A 23,565-nucleotide genomic window follows, 5' to 3' on the forward strand; every position below is an offset into this window, starting at 1 on the left:
ATCTAAAAAGTATATTTCCTTACATCGTAAACTAGCTACAGTCCAACTATAAAGTCGTGAAAATGGAAGTGGATCCTAACTAATTGTTTAAGATCGTATTTAATCGATCTGTTATATTTATTATGGGACAAATCCGTAGAAAATCTATAATCAATTGGTATTTTATTTTTAAAATCTATGTAAAAGTAAGTAAATAACTGATGATCATAAAAAGTCTTAGCAAAATCGCACTCTTTGATGTCAGGACTTTATAGTTTGACTGTAAATCTGATTGTGGAAGTTTTACAGTTTTACATCGTCCGGAAGTGAAAAAAAAACCGTAAATTAAGAACTACTGCGCAGGAAAGTCGCCATCTAGCGGAACGCACGGTGCACTAATTCACGTTTCGTTTTTTCTGATGAGAATAACTCTCCTTCTCAATAACGTTGCCACGTAGCGTGGAAATAACTATCTCCACGTTTTATTATAAAAGGGGGCTCGGGGCTCGGTATACCAAATACTCATGACCCTTTATCCTGGTGGTTATAAAATGGCAACCATATTTTGAACTTTTATGATAATATAAAGATAAAAATTCTTTACGTTATTAAATGAAGATGCAGTGTGTTATTAAATGGCAAACCCATTCACATATTTTAACTTTTCTACCAGTTTAAGCCCCAGTTTCATCATACTCGGATCTAAATCATAACAAGGGATTAGTCCATCAATTATACGCACATTCATATTAAATTCTTGTCATGAGTGTCAAAAGTCGACAACTAATTCCTGGTTATGATCTAACCGACTATAGAGAAATTGGAGCTAAGGGTTAAACGCTAACCAGTGGCTGTTCAGAGGTTCTGCGGGTCCTCTTCTCCATAGTCGAGGTCGTCGTACGAGAGGTCCTCGTCCAGCGCGCTCGCTGGCTTGCCCTTGCCGTCCGGACACGCCAGGCATCTGTAACATATGGAGATGGGGGGTTTAGGTTGTAAAGTTGGAAGCATAACATGGGATAAAATTAACTTACGATAAGATTGTAATGACAGTATACGGATGGAAAGAGATATCATAATAGATTTAATGTCGACATTAGCTTAAAGTTCCTTTCTGCAAATCGGAAATAGCCGACTCGCCTCATTTTTACTCAAGAAGGTTAAAGAACGAAGTAAAGATTAGCATACGCTGTCGGGGTCACCCATATAAGGGATTTAAGTGGATTAATTTAATGAGAAATACCTACTACTTTTTAATTTAAACATCGTGAGGAAACCTGGACATTTAGATTCTAGATGTGTACCCTAAATCATTCAAAACTGTGGTACAGTTCGCGATCTATCACGAGAGTACAAAAGTACAGCGAGTCACCTCTGACTACCCCTTCGGGGATTACTATCGTAAGCATAAATGTATGTACTAAAATTAGGAATACAGGTTAAATAGTTATGTGTTTATAAATTTTACAAGTAAGTCGTAAAATTTAAAATATTGTCTTCTGATCTATCTACTGATAATCCTACAAATCGATGATCGTGATCAATGATCGAAGACATAAATATAGAAACACCTGCATGAATATGATATTCGATACAGTACGATATGCGCATTAAGTCGAGTGTTTATGTTAATGTGGGGTCGACCTCGCGGGCAGGTGTGTGGCGAGAGGAATAAACGCCAATACGGATAAACAAATTTGCAAACGAAAATATGTATCTACATTCTACATATACACAGACTTTTGTGAGATAAATATTATACGAAAGTGCGCTTTGTTTGCCCTGCTTTCAGAGTATGCCTTACTTAATTTTGTCATGGAAATAGATTGGCGATATACAGAGTGTTAAAAACAGGTAGGTACAGCGGTAATAAAAAGGGGAGGAACTTGAGAGTTATTCTGAAGAACTTTACAATAGGTCTTTTTTTACAGCAAAGCGCATAAGCTAGTAGTTTACTAACATCTTCCATATCTTTTTTTGTTGGAAAAGTGTTGTTTTTTGTTGTTAGTGGTATTCTGTTTGTCGGAGTTTACCATTTCCCATTCACCTCACACACGAGTTCCAAGCTACACAAATAAACAATACATGCATAAAACATAACACTTTCAACAATATACTATTTCTGTACAAGGCTGGCCTGCGATGCGGTTTGGGAGATCTAATAATATTGTAAACTGAATAATATTTATAGTTAAAAATTGGCTGCATTCATACTTGTGATTTCGAGTTGCAGTTTGTAATTTTGTTTTGTTTTGGTAGAAGCTTTAAAATATTGAAAAAATAATCATATTGACTTGAAAATGTGACCGTAAATCAAACGAAAAGTGAGTTTCTGCTTGCAAACACGGCGTATTGTGAACTATACACGAGACCGCTGTATAGGCCTGAAGTCGCCCGTAGCTTTTGCGTTGCGTTAAAATATCTATCAAATGTTAGTAACTATAGCGTGACATCCTTACCTGCTTTCGTTGATGCCGTAAGATAAACACTTATCACCGACGCATTCGCAGCACCCGTCGTGGAACCATCTGGAAAACACAAAATCAACGTTTTACAATATGATGGGATAAATATACCTACATTTTATGTAGAGGTAGTAGTAACACTTTCTTTCTACTAAATCTATAGCAGCTAACGACGTCGTGTTTTCTTACGTGGCTCACACATTTGTGTAGGTACTTCTTCCTAAAGTTCCGATGACAATCAGGTAGGTAGTTCTTCGGCCTGCATATCATGACTGTCATGATAGCTATAGTACTATGTATTTCGCTAACGAGTAGTACAGTACTACTCGTTAGCGAAATACATAGTAATGTGCCTTGCTATAAAAGAGGTTGCCAAAGTGGTGGGTGTAGCCTTTCCGCGGTGATGACTGTAGAGATCTTTCAGAACAGCTTTTGCTCTACGACTTATGGAAATTAAATGGAACAAAAATTAATAATCTTTAGAATAACCCCAAAAATCACCCGCTTTTATGCAGCACCCTGTTTGTCACTGTAGGTACATTCTGATTCCACTGACCTGACACTAGTGGCGCCCATGGAGCGGCAGCTGGCGCGGCACTTGTCGCACGACATGCACTGCGACATGTAGGCCACGGTGCAGTTGAACGTGCCCGTCTCGCGCGACGGCTCGGGGTCCTCCACGCTCTCTGTGGAGGGGTGGATGTTTGTGGCTTAGTTGTGTGGATAGAAAGCTGGTTGCATGCTAACGACGACGATGAAGATGCATGACGACGCTATTAGGAGGTTGAGTCTTTTTCCACGCTCTCTGGAAGTGGAGGGATGGAGTCTGTGCCTTAGTGTTGTGTGGATAGAAAGCTGGGATTTAATGCTGATTAGATTAGGATGGCGGGTCTTCTTCTACGCTCTCTGGAGAGAGTTTTAGGTGGAGTTTGTACCATTGTAAACTGGGGTTTCTATGATTTATGGAGTCAAGGATATTTATATACATGAATGATAGAATAGGTGTTCTTCTACGCTCTACGCAAACAGGTTAGTATTAAACATTGTACAATTGTTTGTTTTCCCAAATAAAATAAAATAAAACAGGTAGCTAAGTAAGCTTGTTCGCCCTCAGCCACAATAGACCGATGACCTAGACAGAGGTAGCCGGTAGTGGCTGGTTGAGGAAGGCTGAGACAGAGTGTTGTAGCACTCCTTGGAAGAAAACTGGTGGAAACGAAAGAAGTTGGCAATCAGCAAAGTTATCATCGCTATATCATTGTTACGTAGGCAGTGGTAAAGCAGTACGAGTAGATTAGTAAATAACATTACAGGATGTTGTCGTTCCAGACAATTATCCTTCTTGTTGGAGACACACACGACTAGGTATTTCATTTATTTACGTACTCCAAGAGTAATATAATTATCCACTTCTATTGATGCTATGCGCCTCGTCACAAACCTGTTTTAAGTTAAGAAAGACATAAACCAAGGATTTGAAAAAGGTCATTTACCTACCTACCTGAGCGGTTAACAAGAATATTATAATGTCTTCATTCAGTTAGACAAAAGTTTCGAGAAGGCGAATAATAAATTATCAGAAGTGGCGGCGTTTTAGATACAATACAACCCAGGTAGTGAGGAGCTTTTATAAGACATTCCTTCATAATGAGTCATTTATATCTCAAGGGTTTAAGTTTTTTTCTCAATGTGTGGGGTCTTCCAGTTATTGATGCTAGTATCTAGTTAGCAGCCTTTTATAGGTATAACCACGATTAAAAGGTTAATGCAGTAGAAATATTATACCGAACTACTGTTTTAGTTAACATTTAATTGTATTTCGCATAGTGAAGCACTTTTTTCAACCTTTTTAGATTTCCGTACATCCAAAGGTACATTTTGTACCAGCATTTCGTAGTTCATCTTTTTGTCTCTTAATTAGAACTTTAGATCATTTTTATTGTATTTATGTTAGTGTGTATAGTATTACCTCTAGGACCAACTTCTAAACTTATCTACACAATTTATCACCATCATCCATCATCACTCTGTAATCACCCACTGCTGCAAGCCTCTCCCAAAGTATCACACTAAACTGTACTGTCCTCTGCCTTTCTCAACCATCCACTACACAAAATAATCACTTACGTAAATGATAAATGAGTTGCCTCTCCGGAGTAGCAGGTCGGTACATGAGCAGGTTATGGTCCACGGGGTATGTGATGGAGAGCCAGCGCTCCTTCGGGTCAGGGTCGCTGGTCAGCGCAGAGAAGAGACCAGGCACGCCGTCTCCAAGCTCCTCCACGTAGGACGACTTTGAGAGCTCAGTCTTTGTGTCGTTTGGTTTAGGGCACATATCTGAAAGTTTGCATGTTTTTTTTAGGAGTGTGGTAGCTCAGTCGGGTAAGCGCCCGCTTCTCACGCCAGAGATGCGGGTTCGAATCCCGAGGCTGACATGTACCAATGAGTTCTTTTCTGAATTTAAGTACAATGTATACCATCGCTCTTACGGTGAAGGAAAACATCGTGAGGAAACCTGCATAATAATATCTAGATTTAGCACATCTAGATATGTGAACCCACCAACCTGCAGTGGACCAGCGTGGTGGGAAATGGTCCAAGCTTAGGAAGGCAGTTTAGACCTTGGGGATATGCACAAAGGTTCCACTCGAGAGAGCCAGGTGCAGGTACTGTTACCCCCACAGAGAATAGAATAGAATAGAATTAGGAGTGTGTTGGACTGTGGTGCCTAGGGATAGCCTAGATCCGGATTCTCATTAATTTCTGCTTTATGTAATCTTTTAAGTTTTGTAACTTTTTAGAGTTTCGGTAACAGTTAAACAGGAAACTACACTATAGTCATGAATAAAGAACACTCAGAAAGTTTACATTGTAACCATTCTCAGAAATTCAAAAACAGACACTAGCTATTACACTATATACCTACTTACAGTACTACACTGATAGTTTTGTATCAAAGTTGATGTTTAAAAATATCCTACAAATAGTTTTAAGGTAAAAAAATTGAAAGTGCTAAACAGAAGTGTGAAATTCCCCATGTCTCATCGAACATGCCCTGCATTCTTGACCTAATTTACACCTGCCTCTGTACCACAATATGTTTTCTCCTCAAACTTGGAACTAAAGACACTGCCAAATGTATCAAATTGGCAGTGCATGCAAATGTATACATACTAAAAAGATCACCAACAAGTTAGCACATAGGGTATCAGTTAGCAGCTGAACCTAAAACACCATTGCTTTGAAACATGGGCATGAAGGATTATCACAGATTGTTTCTAGAACTCACAGGGCTGTGACAGGGCTCATACTAGCCACGACAGACATTGAAAGTGGTAGAATGATGATCCAATGAAAGTGGCCTTACATTACACTCCACCTCACCCTCATATTTAGTTAAGATACCTACAAGAGAATACAGATGCACTTACCGACACAACTACAGCATTCGCTGTACAGGTAGCTCAAACAGTTGAAGCAATCCTTGCAGCACGAGCAGTCCTTTAGGTCACACTTGCATGACTGAGTCAGCATGCACTTGGACACTACACTCGCACATATTGCCTCGTTGCAGGCGTACACCAGCGGCACAATACACAACACTCCCACAGCTAGCCACAGCCGAGACATCGTGGAAGACAAAACCCAGAAGTATTCGCTTGGGTTAAGAAAATAAACAACACGAAATAACTCAGTAAAAGAAAGAAAATGAAACTATTTTTCTATGTTGAGATCGTCTATAATGTGTTTAAAGTAATAAATTGAGATAAATTACATTGCTTCCACACGATAGAACTTAAAACACACTGAAATAAACTTTTACAAAAGTTAAAAACAAACTTTCACGTCCACCTCAACTTTGATCGGAATTTAACTGAATGAATTTATGAATTGAATGAACGAAACGACAGACCATAGACAAAAGTCTACTAGAGACCAAACATTTGATTATTATTATGAGGAATTGGTAAGCGACTGGGGGTCGATTGTGTGCTCATTCATACATACGCTAAAATAATATTATCAGCTTTTGACGGTAAATAATTTATATTATTATATTAAATCTCAAAATTTTAAACAAGTAATGAAAGGATGGGCCAGTTAGATTAGCATCAGTTGCTGATTACCGCTTGTATTTTAATCTAGTTATTTGTAGTAGTATCTGGACTACGATTATGTGTGTAATGTGTGGACTTAAATTATTTGCATTATTATTTCCATAGTTACAAACTGAACACGTTGGTGAACCTAGTTAATATAAAAATATAAGTAAAAAAAAAACAGCCACTCACGCCTTGTACTGATGTACTCCCTTGCGGGGTAGGCAGAGGTGCATTGCTGCACCCACTTTTCGCCAGAGTGTTATGTTAGTCCGAATGTAATAGGGGGCGGGCCTATTGCCATTTTACGGGCACATCCAAGACCTGAGAACAAATATCTGTGTTTAAACAAATATCTGCTCCAGCCGGGAATCGAACCCGGGACCATCGGCTCAGTAGTCAGGGTCACTAACCACTACGCCATTCGGTCGTCGAATATAAGTATGATAAGAATATCATAAAATAAAACGTTTAAAGCTATTTGAAATATAAATTTATTTAGAAAAAATCGCACAGACGTTACTGCCCCTCATCTGATCATCTGATACTTTCGGGGCTGGTAGATCGATGTTTAGTAGTTAGTTCTTCAGTAATTTAATATTGCCGCCGTCTGGCTCTAGCATTGACACCGGTTGCAGAATTGATTGTGATCTCAACGATAACTTCTGGGTGTGCTCCTTCAGGTGGAAATAACTCCACTGTCCTTATTACAGTCCCCATCCAACATTTAAGCATTGTCATAGCCAATTTTTGTCCTGAAATATAAATAATTTTTACTATTATTTTTTACATTCAAAGTTTGTCAATCAAATAGGTAAGAACCTAGGGAGGTCATTGAACAGCAACAGGACATGCTAAATAAGTACTTATAAGTATTAACTTCTGCAGTGGGTAATGAACTTTTAGACTGATTAAAATTAAAATTGACTAGGTCATTAGGAATTTTATTGTCCAACTGGTCGGGCCGGATTTACATTTTGATAACAAGGCTGATACCTACAAACAGCTTCAGTAATTAAAATTATAACTACCTATCATAATTTTATCATGTTAGTTATTTTCATGTCAAGTCGAATCTACTCACCAATGCAGTTTCTGGAGCCAGCACTGAAAGGATAATAGCTGTAGAGACTGACTTGTTCCAAAAACCTGTCTGGATCAAACTTAAGGGGGTCTTTGAACACTTCGGGGTTTCGATGCGTAAAGTATGGAACTAATAGGACTGAAACACCTACGGGGAGCTCGGTGCCATCTGAAAAAGATTTTTATCATTATCTTAAAATTACCAGGTATACTTACAACATAAAATCTTAAAGTAAGTAGTTAAGTACTAGGACCACCATACCATTTTTAGGGTTCCGTAGCCAAAATGGCAAAAACGGAACCCTTATAGTTTCGTCATGTCCGTCTGTCCGTCTGTCCGTCTGTCCGTCTGTCACAGCCGATTTACTCGGAAACTATAAGTACTACAGTGATGAAATTTGATGGGAATATGTGTTGTATAAACCGCTACAAAAATATGACACTAAATAGTAAAAAAAAGAATTGGGGGTGGGGCCCCCCATACATGTAACTGAGGGATGAATTTTTTTTTTTCGATGTACATACCCGTGTGGGGTATCAATGGAAAGGTCTTTTAAAATGATATAAAGTTTTCTAAAAAACATTTTTCTTAAAGTGAACGGTTTTTGAGATATCAGCTCTCAAAGTCGTAAAAAGTATGTCCCCCCCCCTCTATTTTTATAACTACGGGGTATAAAATTCTAAAAAAAATAGAGGTGATGCATGCTAATTAACTCTTTCAACGATTTTTGGTTTGATCAAAGTATCTCTTATAGTTTTTGAGATAGGTTGATTTAACTGTAATTGCTGCTACGGAACCCTTTGTGCGCGAGCCCGACTCGCATTTGGCCGGTTTTTGCTTGGATAATTAGACCATTGACTGAAATCGCTATAATTTATCAATGTAACATTAAACAAGTAGCTACCTCAAATTTAGCCACTTTTGCCTAATAGCTACATGTATTTATTTATCAGATAAATCAGCTTTCATAATCCTTACCTTTCAAAACAGTGGGTTCAGTTATCTTCCTACCCATTGCGACGACAGAGGGGTAGAGCCGTAAAGATTCCTTCACAACTCTTTCCATGTATTTCATATCCTGAAATTACAACAAGGAAGGTTAGTTAGTAGACAGGCACAACGTGGGCAAAACCTATATTTTATCACAAAGACTTAGAGGAAGTCATGTCACTAAATTTTGGGTCGTTCTTACTTGCACATTTTTATATGTCAAAGGCTTAGTCAGATCTCCTCCACTAATTTCGAGTTGTTCTTGGAAAGCTTTTTTCTGCACATCAGGGTTCATCGCCAAACAATACATAATAAACGCAGCAGCCATAGCCGTAGTTTCATGTCCCTGAAAACATACCAAGAATACAGTGGGTATAATGACAAAGTTTTCCATAAGAAATTTATAGAGTAGACTGGGAATTCACGTTTAATCATGAAATTTACTAAAGATTACGTTCATTTTACATAATACATGAGTACGTACCTAAATAAAATATCTATATTGTTTGATCTTCATATTTTTTGTTGTTGTTACTATTTCATGAATGGTAAAAAAATAGAAAAAAATTGTCTTACGGCACTCATAAAAGTCTTGACTTCGTTTTTAATATCCTCGTCAGTAAGGAGTTCTCCTTCCGGAGTCCTGCTGAGCAGCAGCAGCTCTATGAACGTCATACGTTTCTTGGTGAAGAAGTCATCCTCCTTGGTGATGCTTTCCAAGGTTTCCTTGCCTGAGGCAATAAGTTCCATCATTTCCTTCATCGATTCTTGTTTCGCTCGGAGCGCCTTAAAAATAGTACTTAGTAAAAATGAAGGAACACTTCAACGTAGGTGATGTTGGCAGCAGGTAGGTATTCATTTGCAACACCCTGTATTATTGTGTAACTTACGGTAAAGAATGTAGAGTGAGTCACATTTAAACACTCCCTCAGTTTTTTCGCCTCTCCAGTCAACTGGTAAAGTGGGTCAATAAACTTCCACGAAGAAAATACTCTTTGGTTCATAATCTTCTTAATCCTAGAATAAAACATTGTGAATTTAAATGCCATCTACAATATTTCTATTGGTAGGTACCTAAACATATGTGTGTACGATAAGTAGTTAGTTATATTTCCAAGCAATGAATGATAACTTACATTTGGGTACTTGCTGCAAAATCACTCATATCCTTATTTACATTCATATCAAACCCAATCGCCGTTCCTGAAACATAACAAAAAACTATATAGTTAACGCTTTAACAACATTTTACAAAAGTGGCCATATAGTTATCACCCCCCAGAATAGCCCCCTGGATTTTTTACACTAAGAATATTAACAACACCATAGAGCAGTAACGTAAGTCCTTGAAACCGTTATTATTCTAAGCTTGGGAAATACTTTCAGAAATGTTTTGAAAGTTTATTAACTATTGATAATACATATAACAAACTCACGGCACAAAGCAAACAAGCTCCTCTGACTAGTTATATGCGACATCTCTATGTCACCATCGCCCTGGTCCAGCAGCTGGTCTGCCAGGAGCTGAGCTTCCTCCTGGAACACCTCCACGTACGACTCCAGGATCTTGAAGTGGAAAGCCGGGGTCAGCATTTTGCGGTGACTGCGCCATTTCTTGCCTGTAATTTTTGTTGAGATTTAGGTACTATGACTGGTACTTACTTTTATAGTTACTTACGATTTTGAGATATTAGTATGAAAGTAACTATCAGTCATTATCGGTAGATAGTTTTTTTCCTCAGTGGATAGATTGAAACTGACAGTTAATAACATTGCATAGGTAATGTGGTATACCTAGGTAGTCAGAAGCAGATAAATCTGACCCCTCTCATATTAACAATGCTTTTCAGAGGGGTCAGGTTACTCTGCCAACTCAGGCATTACCAAAACCTTCTGCTATGAGATGAAACTATAAGTAAGTACCTAGGTACTAACCCGTTAATATTAACAACCCGTTTCCAAACCATGGCTCTAAAAACTTATAGACGAAGTTTTTCTCGATCAAAACGTTGCTTGACAGGATCAGCTGGAAACACAAAAACTTATTTAGAATAAGGTTTCACAATTTGAATACTAATACAATAGTAAGTTTGTACTTATTTATATAAAAAAGTATTAAAAGGCTTTATTAAAGAAGGTAGGTATATGTAGAGCAGCACGTCCCCATAATGCAAATTAAGATTTCAGTGATTTACCTACACAGGCTTAGAAGTGTCCTAATCTACTCCTTCCGATTTTAGAGACCTACCTCACCAGTTCATCTGTCGTCAGACCATTTTTAACTGAAATTAATGAGATTTTTTACGATCTTTATCTACGCCTACTAGACCGGAATTGTTGGTAGGCAATAGGCATAGACAATTAGGCGCATAATTTAGGGATACTTAGTGGTTTCGGCAACCCACTTAAGCATTATTTCTTTTACAAATCATTTAAAAATAAAAACGAATAACTATATACCTAATAACTAATCACCCTGTAAACTTATGGTCGCTACCAGCAGCAACTCTACAAAACGATTCAGACAACCTGTTAATTAATTAGGTACTTAGATGTAAAATAGGTAGATAGGTACTTGATTACTTGCACGAGCAGAGGGACTTGTGTACTTACATACACTGATTGCTGCCTAAGTACCTACTACGTAGTAATAAGTTAGTAATCTGTTATGTCTTATGTCGTACCTATATACTGCATAATACTTTATTTGCATGACTAGAAACATAGAACAACGCGGACTCCTGTGTACTCACTCTCTACTAAATGAATCGAAATGATACTTAACACACGTAGGTAGTACCTCAAGGTACTTATCCTATACCTTAACTATACATGTAAAACTATAAAAGTATCTTAGGTAGGTACCTAATTGTAGATATAGAAGTTTAGAGTTTACTCTGTGGGTACCTACCTCAATATCCTCTGTCTTTGTAATAATGACTTGATCCAGCGGCCCTAGTTTGACTAGATATTTGTCTCTACCCAGGTTGTTCCACATTTCTTCCAAAACGGGCAATACACCTGAAATAAATGTATACTTAGTTAAGTGTCATAAATTTCTGGAGTGGAAACATGAGTCAAGCGAGCGTGGGACGCCATCGGGCCCGGTGCATATGTAGTTGGACCGTAGACTGGTACTTAATTAGAACCTAAGTAGCTACCTCAAATAGAAGTAAAGAAGATTAACTAACTAGAAGTTAAATTAATAGAATTTTCGTTTTTCGTTTTAAAAACAAAGTTCTAATTAGGTAATTACTTACTTGCTAGGTATTAGGTATGAATTAGTATAGGACTAAGTAATTAAACTAACTACTAAGTAAATTGAAAAGAAAATGCTTTTACGCAGAAGTTGTGATTTTTTTACTTCTGGCGATGTCGGGGCTATATGTAGTACATAGTAGTATCAGCCTACTATTGACTGTAATAGGTATTCCAATTAGTATCTAATAAGTTAATATAATAACTTACTGCTCTGTTATTATTAATAGGTCTTTAAACGGTCTGCAAAACAATTGTTTAACTTAATTTTCGTAGCAGTCCCTTATTCAAAAGCTCCTTGCCGACATTGAAAAATTAACCTTGCAAAGTTCAGTAACTAAACTTAATTTGAGGTAAAAACAAAGAAACACTCACTGCTATTCCCATTCTTGGTGAGCCTCAATACATGTCCGAAGAATGGCAGATACGGTTCGGTCTTCAGCAAGGCAAGCTTCCTTCGATACTCCGAAGAATAGAAAAACCAAAACACTGCAAGTGTAGCGAGAAACACAACCGCGACCGTTAACAACATCGCGATAGACTGAACTGATGAATGACTGCTTGTGTTTTTTTTATCTGCCACCAATTAAACGCGATTTGTTAGCAATGTTGTTGTTTATTCGAAGATTGATTCACCGGCTTGCTTATCAAAATGGATAGTAGTTAGATATTACTTAGTTAATGTTTATTTAAATCGGTTTGCAGGAACATAGCTAAATGTATAGCTAAGGAAATCGCTAAAGTTTAACGTTAACTGAATGTAAAGTTAACATTATATTTTGTGTCGTTCATCATAATCATCATCATCATATAGTTTTAACTAGGTTAGGCACTACCTATCTACCACAAATCATTTCATTCGTAAGATACGATACTACACTCACGGGCAATGAAAAGGTTCCACTGAGAAAAGCACCACATCACTTCTAAACGGAAAAGGCCAGCTTAATGCCGTCTTCTGCAACATTGAAGTACATTTAAAAAACAGTGCATCAGGATATTACCAACTAAAAAAACCACTAAAATGTAAAAAATAATTTAAGGTTTACACAAATTCTACTCGTATGTGACAGTACAAATATACCTAAGCAGGAACTGTTCTTTTTTTATGTTGGTGCGGTGACAAAGTAATCTAAAGAAATATGGCACCAACTTCAAAAACCGGCCAAGTGCGAGTCGGGCTCGCGCACAAAGGGTTCCGTAGCAGCAAATATACATACATACATACATACATCCATCCTGACGTCCCTCAGCAGGGACAAAGGGCCTTGAGTAGATTTCTCCATCTGGCTCGATCTTGGGCAGCGGCTGCGAGATCCTCCCACTTCATTCCCACAACTTTTGCCTCATTCTCCACAGAACGTCGCCAGGTTGTTTTTGGGCGGCCCCGTTTACGTTTTCCGGTTGGCTGCCAGCTGAGCACTTGCTTCGACGGGAATTCTTCGGGTCTTCTGAGGGTATGACCCAGCCACCTCCATTTTCTTGTGAGGATTTCCTGTTCGATGGGTTTCTGCTTCGTCAACCAGCAGCAGCAAATATAATAACCAAAATTACAGTTAAATCAACCTATCTCAAAAACTATAAGAGATACTTTGATCAAACCAAAAATCGTTGAAAGAGTTAATTAGCATGCATCACCTCTATTTTTTTTAGAATTTTATACCCCGTAGTTATAAAAATAGAGGGGGGGGGGACATACTTTTTACGACTTTGAGAGCTGATATCTCAAAAACCGTTCACTTTAAGAAAAATGTTTTTTAGAAAACTTTATATCATTTTAAAAGACCTTTCCATTGATACCCCACACGGGTATGTACATCGAAAAAAAAATTTCATCCCTCAGTTACATGTATGGGGGGCCCCACCCCCAATTCTTTTTTTTACTATTTAGTGTCATATTTTTGTAGCGGTTCATACAACACATATTCCCATCAAATTTCATCACTGTAGTACTTATAGTTTCCGAGTAAATCGGCTGTGACAGACGGACAGACGGACAGACGGACAGACGGACAGACGGACATGACGAAACTATAAGGGTTCCGTTTTTGCCATTTTGGCTACGGAACCCTAAAAAGAACAGTTCCTGCTTAGGTATATTTGTACTGTCACATACGAGTAGAATTTGTGTAAACCTTAAATTATTTTTTACATTTTAGTGGTTTTTTGAAGTCGGTTTTTTAATTTTTTTAATTATTATTTTATTTTATAGTTTTTAGTTTATTTGCAATAATTTTCAATCAAAAGTAAGGTGCTAATTATACCAAAAAGTCCTACTAATCAATACGTATCATTCAAGCCTAAACACGAAGTAGTTGCTATATACCGTTGAGGAGTTCCCCTGACTGCCTTCCGTTTCCATCATCAGATCAGCTCAAGGTCACCATTATATTTTTTTGTTATAAGAACTATATTTATGTTCTTAATTTCATTAGAATCGGTTAATATGTGCCCAAAATGGAAATTCATACCCTGTTTTTACCCCTTTAACCACCCTAGGGGGTGAGATAAAATTCTGAAAAAAAAATGGGACCACCTGGGAGCTTAACCCAATACAACAAAAAAAGAATTTTCAAAATCGGTTCATAAACGGCGGAGTAATCGGTGAACATACATAAAAAAAAAATAAAAAAAAAAAAAAAAGATCCCGACGAATTGAGAACCTCCTCCTTTTTTTGAAGTCGGTTAAAAATCGATAATATTTTGTAACAATTTTAAATTAAATCTTTGAAAAAATTGGGGTTGTTTGCTGTCGGCTTTTTGTGAGTGGAACTTTTTCATTGCCCGGCAGTGTATTAACGCTCGCCCCAGTGTCGAGAAACGGTGGAATTCGTAAATCTTCTGTTACGTTTCAGACACGAAATTACGTCTCTTCTGTGTCTGACTTTCATGGTCACCTCTCAACTCTGGCCCAAATATCTGGTTGAACAACCCAGGTAACTAGTCTAGGCCTATAGTATAAATAATATAAATACCTACCTAAATATATTGGTATAGATACAATAAACACACAGTCATATCCATAAGACATAAGATTTGGGAAGATGTCACTTCACAAGAGTTCCTGAAATTTTACCTCTTTCATCGAAACCGTAGTTACCTAAATAATCAAATTAGTACCTAGGTAGCAACTTAGAGACTAGGTACTTATCATGATTAGGTACTTATAACTAAAGATATTACGTATAGGTACCTATACCTTATTTACCTGTTGTTAAGTCGAATTTAAAGGCAGAGCCGGTTAGCATAAACAAAAACCTGCGTGACCGGTATACTGACTTACTGCTCTCGTAGAGATGAAAAATGCCAAGATTCGGCTAAAGTTTTCGGCTTGAATTGAATGTTAAATCCTTCTCTGTATTGATGAATTATGTACTAAAAAAAACTGTCTCTGAAATTCGAGTTTGAATATTCTCTTCGACTACAGGTTTTAGCCTATAAATTCTGGCGATCCAAAAATACTAGATAGTCTCTATCGGTCACATCTCTCTTTTCTAGTTCTAGGCTTCCTTATCCAGTTTTTTCTGATCTGGGTTCTGCTATTGTTATTTGTATTTTATGGGGGAAAGATATTCAGTAGACCAACTTCTAGTGTTTTTTCAGAACACCGTAAGTGGCTCTATTTATTTTTAAATAATATCCACACCTATGATTTTCGTTTGTTGCGTAAACTTTTAAAACTTTTTCCGTAACAATAAATATTTATTTTATAAGTAGGTAGGTAGGTACCTACTTAGTGCGTTAGGTCTTTACGTCGCGTCGCGTCGTAGAAACGTGGCCGAAATCTCCTACACACCTCTACCAGCCGGCACGGATGTCGATGACGAAACCGCCGCGCCTCCATTCGACGCTGAGATGGCGCTGCGATCGCTACTTCTTCGTTCAGGTGATTTACCAAAACAATACATTATTCGTTATAGGTATTATCACTTATTTTTTTACATTAAGTTAGCTAGCTTTGCTATGGTTAGCCTACAGGAACATACAGTTTTAGCACTGCATTACAGCTCCTACGGTTATTTACTATTTAGGCTAGGTAATCACAAAATATACCAACGTAGCGTAGTTAGGTAGATTAGGTTAATGTAGAAAATATTTTTTCTATTCAAATTAACATTAACCCGGCTAGACGAACAATGCAAATAACTAGCTAGAAACAATCATAATTATGTATAAATTATAATAGTTAAGTAAGCACCTACTCCATCTCTTCCATTGAAGTGTCTCGGGCAATGGAACTTCGGCCTTGCTTGTCCTTCATCGCAATTTTTTTCAGTAAGTTCTATAGTATATATATGCACCTATACCTATCAGGCTAGCTAATTGAACGTTTACCAAGGTATGATTATAACAAATACTTAAGTACCTTACATATTAGTACTTAAAATATTATTTTCACAAGGGAAAATCCCTGACATTGATTATTATGATTTAGATAGACAGCTAGGACCTTTTGTACGATTGAATCTAGTTTAATGCATGGCTAAGGATACAGGTTGTATAATTTCGAACCTATTAATACAGCATGCTTAGTCCTTTTTGGTAGGTACTTATAACATCCGTCTTTTTCGGTTGAGTTAAAATTTAATGTCACAAAGCAAGTTGTTTAATATTCCGTCTAGAGCTCTCGGGTCCTGTACAAGGTCGATTTGTTTTTGAGACTTGTTTACATTAAACCGTGACGTAACATGACCTGTCTTGCCTTCAACACTGCAGCATTTCAGCCAGATAAACTCTTATACTTAAAATAAAGTAGGAACCTGAAATAAATAATACTTTTCCTTGAAACGAAAGTTTGTGCTAGTCTGTTTAAATGGTAGCAAGCAACAAACACTAAAGGTTGTTTATGATGTGCTTGGCACAGAAGATTCGAGGGATTGCTGTAGATGCCAACTGACTGTTACGTTCTATTGATGAATACCTAGGTCTGTTAAGTAATGAGGAATGTGAGAATATTAACCTACTTAGTTAGATGTTAGATAAAAGTACATTAGGAAGATACTTTCCATGTTAAATTTATAATACTTAACATACCTACTTAATCCATATTTTACTTCCATACCTCCAGGGTGCTCTATAAACGCTGGTCAGACCCGGTCGCTACACGGGCGACAGGACACAGCTGGAGTGGCGCGGCTCAGAGAGGTGCTGGAGGATCGCCTGCAAGAGATCCGCAAGGCCAAGACCTGGAAACACGAGCGAGTGTTGACCTCGCCACAGGACACCAAAGTAGGTTTTGAAACTTTGTAGGGAGAAACTGACCCGTGTAGAGTCGTGGCTAAGAAATTAGAATGACTATCGAACGCTACTGAGAGGGGTTAGATTTGTCTGCCCCAAACTGTACGCTCTATTTTTAAATCGGTAAAATAATTTTATTAAAAACTTTCTTTGTTTTAGGTGACAGTCCATGGCGCAAAAGGAGAATTTTTGAATTTCTGCGCTAACAACTATTTAGGTCTTTCGGTAAGTTTTAATAGTTTCTTTTTTTTTTTTTTTGAATTAATAATGTATGAGTTCCTATGTTACATTGAACAATCACTTGTACATACTATACCTTAACTTACCATGACAATAAGTACCTACCCATTTTTAAGACCCTGTACATAACGCCATAAAATCTTACAATTCCAGAATCACCCTGAAGTAGTGGAGGCGGCGCGCGAAGGTCTGAAACAATATGGCGCCGGCCTCAGCTCCGTGCGGTTCATCTGCGGAACACAAACCATACACAAGGTAAGAGAGTTCCGTGCATTATTTGTGTGGATCATATCTACGCACATTTAATTCTCAGTAATTGGGCCAAAATTGCGAAAGTTCTGAATGATTTACTTAACTACTCAAATCAGTCTCAGGCTGTCGTCGAAATATCTTTATCGACGTATATATTTATAAACTCCTTTGACGCACGTTCCACCAACTAGAATGCCGTGTTTGTCAAGAACCGTGATATAGCAGAGACGTTAGGCCTCTCCCAAAGCACGCCACTGCATCTAATCAAAACAATATAGTTAAAACAATCCTGTTTATTTGCATTAAAACAAAAAAAAATATAAAAACAAAAACAATACTAATAGGCGGCCTTATTGCTTATAAAATAGCAATCTCTACCAGACAACCTTTGAATGGAAATCAAAGTAGATTACCTAACTTTTCCAGGACCTCGAGCAGCGCCTCTCCAAGTTCCACGGTCGCGAGGACGCGATCCTGTACGGGTCGTGCTTCGACGCCAATGCCGGCCTCTTCGAGTCGATGCTGACGCCCGAAGACGCCGTGTTCTCCGACGCGCTCAACCACGCGTCCATCATCGACGGCATCCGACTGTGCAAGGCGCAGAAGTTCCGGTACCCGCATCGGGATTTAAAGGGTGAGATAGAAGGGGATGTTAGGGGGGAAAGTGTAAAGCGACTCGTTCAACTGTTATTGTGTGGCTCCTACATCTGATACATTGAAGGCGTAGATAATTGGTGCCAAGATAGTTAAAATCATTCTTTGATATCCGTGCGTTGACAGCTAGGCAAGGTCGACAATGCATTTCAAGAGCAGGGGGTAACGGTTATAGTCCTCCGTTCATTACAACATCTAAAGGTGAACGTTACGTAGGTATACACAACAAATCTTTCGACTGTACAGTATAATTATACACCAAGGTGGTACCGAAATGTACCTATACACAGTAGGTATAGGCAACGTGCCCCAACATCTCACCAACCTTTTCTTTCAGAACTCGAGCACCTGCTAGCCCACAGCGACGCACGGCTCAAACTTATCGTGACCGATGGAGTATTCTCTATGGACGGCACGGTGGCCCCGCTGGAGGGGCTCCGCGGCCTGGCCGACAAGTACCGCGCGCTGCTGGCCGTGGACGACAGCCACGCCACCGGCTTCTTCGGAGAGACTGGGCGGTAATGCGAACTCCTTACAGTGCTCCAACATTGGCTGCGAGCTGTGATAGGATAAGAGAGCATTTGGCTCGGTTCTGCATTTGACTACTTCCCCGTCGGTGTAAATTGTGTAGAGTGAGCGCAAAACTAGCAAACTGGGCACACTCGGAATACCTACTAAACTGCCGCCTAAGTTTGCTTACTGGAGATGCAGCGGTGTGTGATAATGATAATTTAGCAATGTTTGCGGTAGTTGTATGGTACCTAACAGGGCCTAATAAGCAGAGGCTAGACGAGGAAAACTGAACTTTATCGCTCGGTTGACGACATAAGAGTATTTTTTATCAAACGCATGTATTTTTACCACAATATTTTGACTATAACGTTATAACCTATGTACGGTGGCCTGCGCCTAAAAGTATACAGGCGGAGTTTTTAAAATAGAGATCCCTGATGATGAAGGGTCCAGCTACATCTGTTATAAATGCGGGGACGTGTTGTGTGTGATGTGTGTAGCAGTGGTGTTTATGTGGATGTGCTTGAGCAGCATGTGAGCTTGAGATCGCTATTTTAAAAACTCCGCCTGTATACTTTTAGGCGCAGGCCACCGTACTTAATCAAATTGACCTCCGCTCCGCTTTATACCTAATAGATAAATAATTTTATTGTTAGGTACTATTACCTACCTACTGTAACGTACCTAAAATTGGACCTAAAATAATCGGTGATTGGATTAGGTATAAAAACTACCTAACTAAAGTTAAATTTATTTAAATTATCATTATGGCGGTGACCTTTAAAAGGCGACGCGACGTTGAGAATTTCTCCGCTGATCCACAAATCAAACCCCTCGTTTTCCATTATGGCTCCAAAAACTCCCCACAATCACAGTATCCCTTTCCCATCCCCAGAGGCACAGAAGAATACTGTGGCGTGCCCGGTGCAGCGGACATCATCTGCTCGACCCTCGGCAAGGCGGTGAGCGGCGCGGCCGGCGGGTACACTACTGGGCCTAAAGAACTGGTGTCTCTGCTGAGGAATGTGTCTCGCCCTTATCTGTTCTCTAACGCGCCGCCCCCACCCGTGGTGGCTGCTTCTTTGAAGGTATGCTGGAGTTCGGTTTTATGGTTCAACTACTAAGGCTGTAACAGCATGCGGATTTCATCACGCACCCCATTTTCCCGCGTCTCGCGTGCATATTCCACGCGTTACAATGAATTATTATATAAAAAAAAGTAAAGTAAAGTAAAAAATGTTTATTTGCACATAAAACACATAATACCTAAGTAAAATTTAAATCTTATTTTACAAAACAAAAACATTTAAACATTTACATTTAAAATCACATATGAACGCGTTCAGTAGGCAAACTGTTTTGTTTTGCGTAAGTAGTTTGGCTACTGGGAACGTAGCCTAAATAATGTAAATACCTATCTACTGTTCTGATAGATAAGTACGATGTTACTGTTAGGTAATAGTCCAGTCAATAAATGAGTCAAAGTGAGGTGTAGAGTGCGCAGTGGCGGATTTACCTATAGGCCAAAAAGGCCAGTGCCTAGGGCGGCAGATTGAGAGGGGCGGCAAATTTGGCAAATAAGTAGTTTTTTTATAATTAATTATACGTGCACACCATCCATGTATAAATTACGATTATAAAATACGAAAACGATTAATAAACGCTTTGTAATATTTCGATAAAACCGGATTCTGGATCATTACATACATACTCGTATCTATCTTTGCTACTGCGAAAACAGAATTTGAAGCATACTATTATTTATCCAAACTTGGATAGCACTTCGCCATGCACACCGCTGCCCCCCTACTCTTGAAAGGCAATGTATTGCGTCTGTCTTGCGTTGGCAACATTTAAAAAGATTTTACATAAAGTAAAAATACATAAATGTTCATCAAGATAAAGCCTTTTATTAGAACCTAGCACTAAGAACCAAGCACCCGGAATGGAGAATTTATTTTAGATAGCTGTTCCCGCGAGCTTCGCTTCGCCTTAAAAAGTTTTCCCGCGGGAATTCCGGGATAAAAAGTAGCCTATGTTCTTTCTCAGGGTTTAGACCATCTGTATACCAAATTTCATTCAAATCCGTTCAGTAGTTTTGGCGTGAAAGAGTAACAGACAGACAGACACAGTTACTTTCGCATTTATAATATTATTAGGATTTTGGCCAAAAAAGTATTTTTTGGCGTTTATTGTAAAATAACTTCTAAATTTTATGCATTATATTCTTGTTTCTAGGTTCTTAAAATAGGTATTACCTAGCTGATTAAATAAGTAGGTATTTTTAGTCTTTGTAAAAACGCTTTTGAAGAGAAGTTATAATTTTTTTAATGTTGACAACGAAAGATAGACGCAATACATTTCCTTTTAAGAGTAGGGGGGCTGAACGAATGAACCGATTTCAATTTAGTTTTTTTTTTGTATCACATGTGTTCTACGAGAGAATGTTCTTAGACAATAAGTTTGCTGAAAATCGATTTACCCGTTTAAAAGTTACAGATGTTTTTTATTTGCCTGTCAAATTAAGCTTTTTAGGTCAACATTAAACTCTTCAGTACATAGCGGGTTGCAAAAATAATCTAATTAGGTAAATGACAGAAATATGATTAAGTTCACAATCGTACTAATAACGGAATTAAACTAACGTATTGAATTTCAAAAGTCAGTAGGGGCGGCAAAATATTAATGGCCTACGGGCGGCAAATTTGTAAATCCGCCACTGAGAGTGCGTGAGCAGGTAACTAAGCGATTCCTTCAGAAACTTGTTCAGGGGGCTTAGGTTGTTAACATACCAAAAGTCCTGACTCCTAGGTGATGAGCGGGGGGGAGGAGGGGGGGACAAAGGTACGAATTTCAGGTTTTTAGCTTATATCTCAAAAACGGTGCATCGGAGAGAAATATTTTCAACTAATGAAATTAAGTTCTTAAAATTATCTAAAACTTTTATATCATATGTTTTTTTCTGATTCCTAACCGTTTTCGAGCTATTACCCTCGGAAAAAGTTGAAATTTACAAGAGAAATGTATTCATGTCAAAACATTCATAAACATTGCATCATATTGTCTAAACCTATTCATAAATGAAAAAAATTATAGAAAAGAAGTTGTAGATTTTTAAATTCCCTTTTAGAATATATACACATATGCTGGTTAACGTTCAACCCACCTAAAGTTACAGCTATTTTACTCACACTTAAGCTTACTAATTCGGTGAGCTATGTCAGTGACTTTACCAAAATGCAAGTTTAAAATAGCTATAACTTTAGGCGGGTTGGACATTGACCAGCATATGTAATATATTCTAAAAGGGAATAAAAAAATCTACAACTTCTTTCCTCTTCATTTTTTTCGTTTATGAATAGGTTAAGACAATATGATGCAATGTTTATAATTTTTTTGACATGAATACATTTTTCTTGTAAATTTCAACTTTTTCCGAGGGTAATAGCTCGAAAACGGTTAGGAATAAGAAAAAAACATATGATATAAAAGTTATAGATAATTTTAAGAGCTCCATTTTATTATTTCATAATATTTGTCTCCGATGCACCGTTTTTGAGATATAAGCAAAAAACCAAAAATTCGTACCTTTATCCCCCCCTCCTCCCCCCCGCTCATCACCTAGGAGTCAGGACTTTTGGTATGTTAACAACCTAAGCCCCCTGAACAAGTTTCTGAAGGAATCGCTTAGTTACCTGCTCACGCACTCTACACCTCATTCCTTGACTGGACTATAAAGGTATATTATAATGCAGCAAAATTTAAATTATATTATCTGCGTACAGCAGTAACCTGCACATAAACCTGGTCCCTTTTAATGTGACATTGCTAGGTACTGAGAGAGAATCAGTTTTCTTTGCAGCCCACTGTACCTGTACCATCGCTATCTCACATTAACCTCTCTCCCCAGTCCCTAGAGCTGGTCGAGAACAGCGGCACCCTACGCGAGAGACTCCGTGAGAACACTACATTGTTCCGCAGTGGACTGACCGAGGCAGGCTTGACCGTAGCCGGGGACGGGCATCCGATATGCCCCGTCATGGTGGGTGAGGCGCCTGCAGCCGTGGAACTCGCGGCGAAGATGCTCGGTAAGCGCTGTTTCTTTATGTGTGCACGTTATAAATTTATAATACACATTTTTTATATGGTTCGGTATACTCAGGTATCAGAGTCACAGACAAATTTACTATGCTTTATATTTCGATATACAGGGTTTAACATTGAGTATAAATGGTCCACCCAAGTCCGCGTTGTTCTATTAGTCACTTTCTGAAAGTTACTCAAGCTGCATGTCGGTACTTGAAACCCGACCTCAAAACTATCGTGATGCCGATCTGACTGACTGTAATCTTTCAATTTTAATCTAAATCCTACCAGAAGAAAAAGAGGCGATCCCTTTACGTTGCGATATTATATTACGTGCAGCGACCATTACGCACCAATTCCATCCACTAACCCCCAACCACCAACTTCCAGAGCGTGGCATCTACGTGGTAGCCTTCAGTTTCCCCGTAGTTCCCCGTGGCGCCGCCAGGGTGCGTGTTCAGATCAGCGCCGCGCACTCCAAGGAAGATGTCCACAAGGCCGTCACCGCCTTCGCAGAGGTCGCCAGGGATATTGGCATTGTTAAGAAGTAGTGAGGTGGAGAGGTTAGAGTCGGTGGTTGTTTGGGAAGTTATTGAGTGGAACTATAAGTCAAGCCCCCTATCGCGAACTACTTTGTAAATGTTACTTCGTTTTGACTTCGCGATAGGGCCCCGGTGTAGAAGAGTAAAGTCGTTATTGTTACGGATTT

The 23,565-nt window shown here is 38.5% G+C and overlaps 3 protein-coding genes across 3 annotated transcripts; 1 reads left to right on the forward strand and 2 right to left on the reverse strand.

Moving 5' to 3' along the window:
- LOC105388896 (protein twisted gastrulation) lies at positions 1–6,325 on the reverse strand. The gene is made up of 5 exons (XM_048627836.1): positions 5,873–6,325; positions 4,569–4,778; positions 2,998–3,127; positions 2,436–2,504; positions 1–940 (listed from the first exon to the last, which is right to left on the reverse strand). Exons 1-5 carry the CDS (start codon positions 6,069–6,071, stop codon positions 835–837), a joined length of 714 nt encoding a protein of 237 aa, XP_048483793.1. The 5' UTR covers positions 6,072–6,325; the 3' UTR covers positions 1–834.
- A 692-nt stretch (positions 6,326–7,017) lies between these two features.
- Positions 7,018–12,431, reverse strand: LOC105388897 (cytochrome P450 4d2). Its single transcript, XM_011559934.3, has 11 exons — positions 12,249–12,431; positions 11,527–11,636; positions 10,551–10,641; positions 10,052–10,234; positions 9,752–9,818; positions 9,506–9,632; positions 9,192–9,401; positions 8,818–8,961; positions 8,604–8,703; positions 7,626–7,793; positions 7,018–7,296 (listed from the first exon to the last, which is right to left on the reverse strand). Exons 1-11 carry the CDS (start codon positions 12,403–12,405, stop codon positions 7,136–7,138), a joined length of 1,518 nt encoding a protein of 505 aa, XP_011558236.2. The 5' UTR covers positions 12,406–12,431; the 3' UTR covers positions 7,018–7,135.
- A 3,201-nt stretch (positions 12,432–15,632) lies between these two features.
- LOC105388898 (2-amino-3-ketobutyrate coenzyme A ligase, mitochondrial) lies at positions 15,633–23,420 on the forward strand. The gene is made up of 9 exons (XM_048627962.1): positions 15,633–15,759; positions 16,942–17,102; positions 17,271–17,336; positions 17,505–17,606; positions 18,030–18,237; positions 18,595–18,775; positions 19,666–19,858; positions 22,681–22,858; positions 23,247–23,420. Exons 1-9 carry the CDS (start codon positions 15,729–15,731, stop codon positions 23,405–23,407), a joined length of 1,281 nt encoding a protein of 426 aa, XP_048483919.1. The 5' UTR covers positions 15,633–15,728; the 3' UTR covers positions 23,408–23,420.
- The last annotated feature ends 145 nt before the right edge of the window (positions 23,421–23,565 follow it).

The sequence above is a fragment of the Plutella xylostella genome, chromosome 19 (assembly GCF_932276165.1).
Source record: "Plutella xylostella chromosome 19, ilPluXylo3.1, whole genome shotgun sequence".
Lineage (NCBI taxonomy): Eukaryota > Metazoa > Arthropoda > Insecta > Lepidoptera > Plutellidae > Plutella > Plutella xylostella.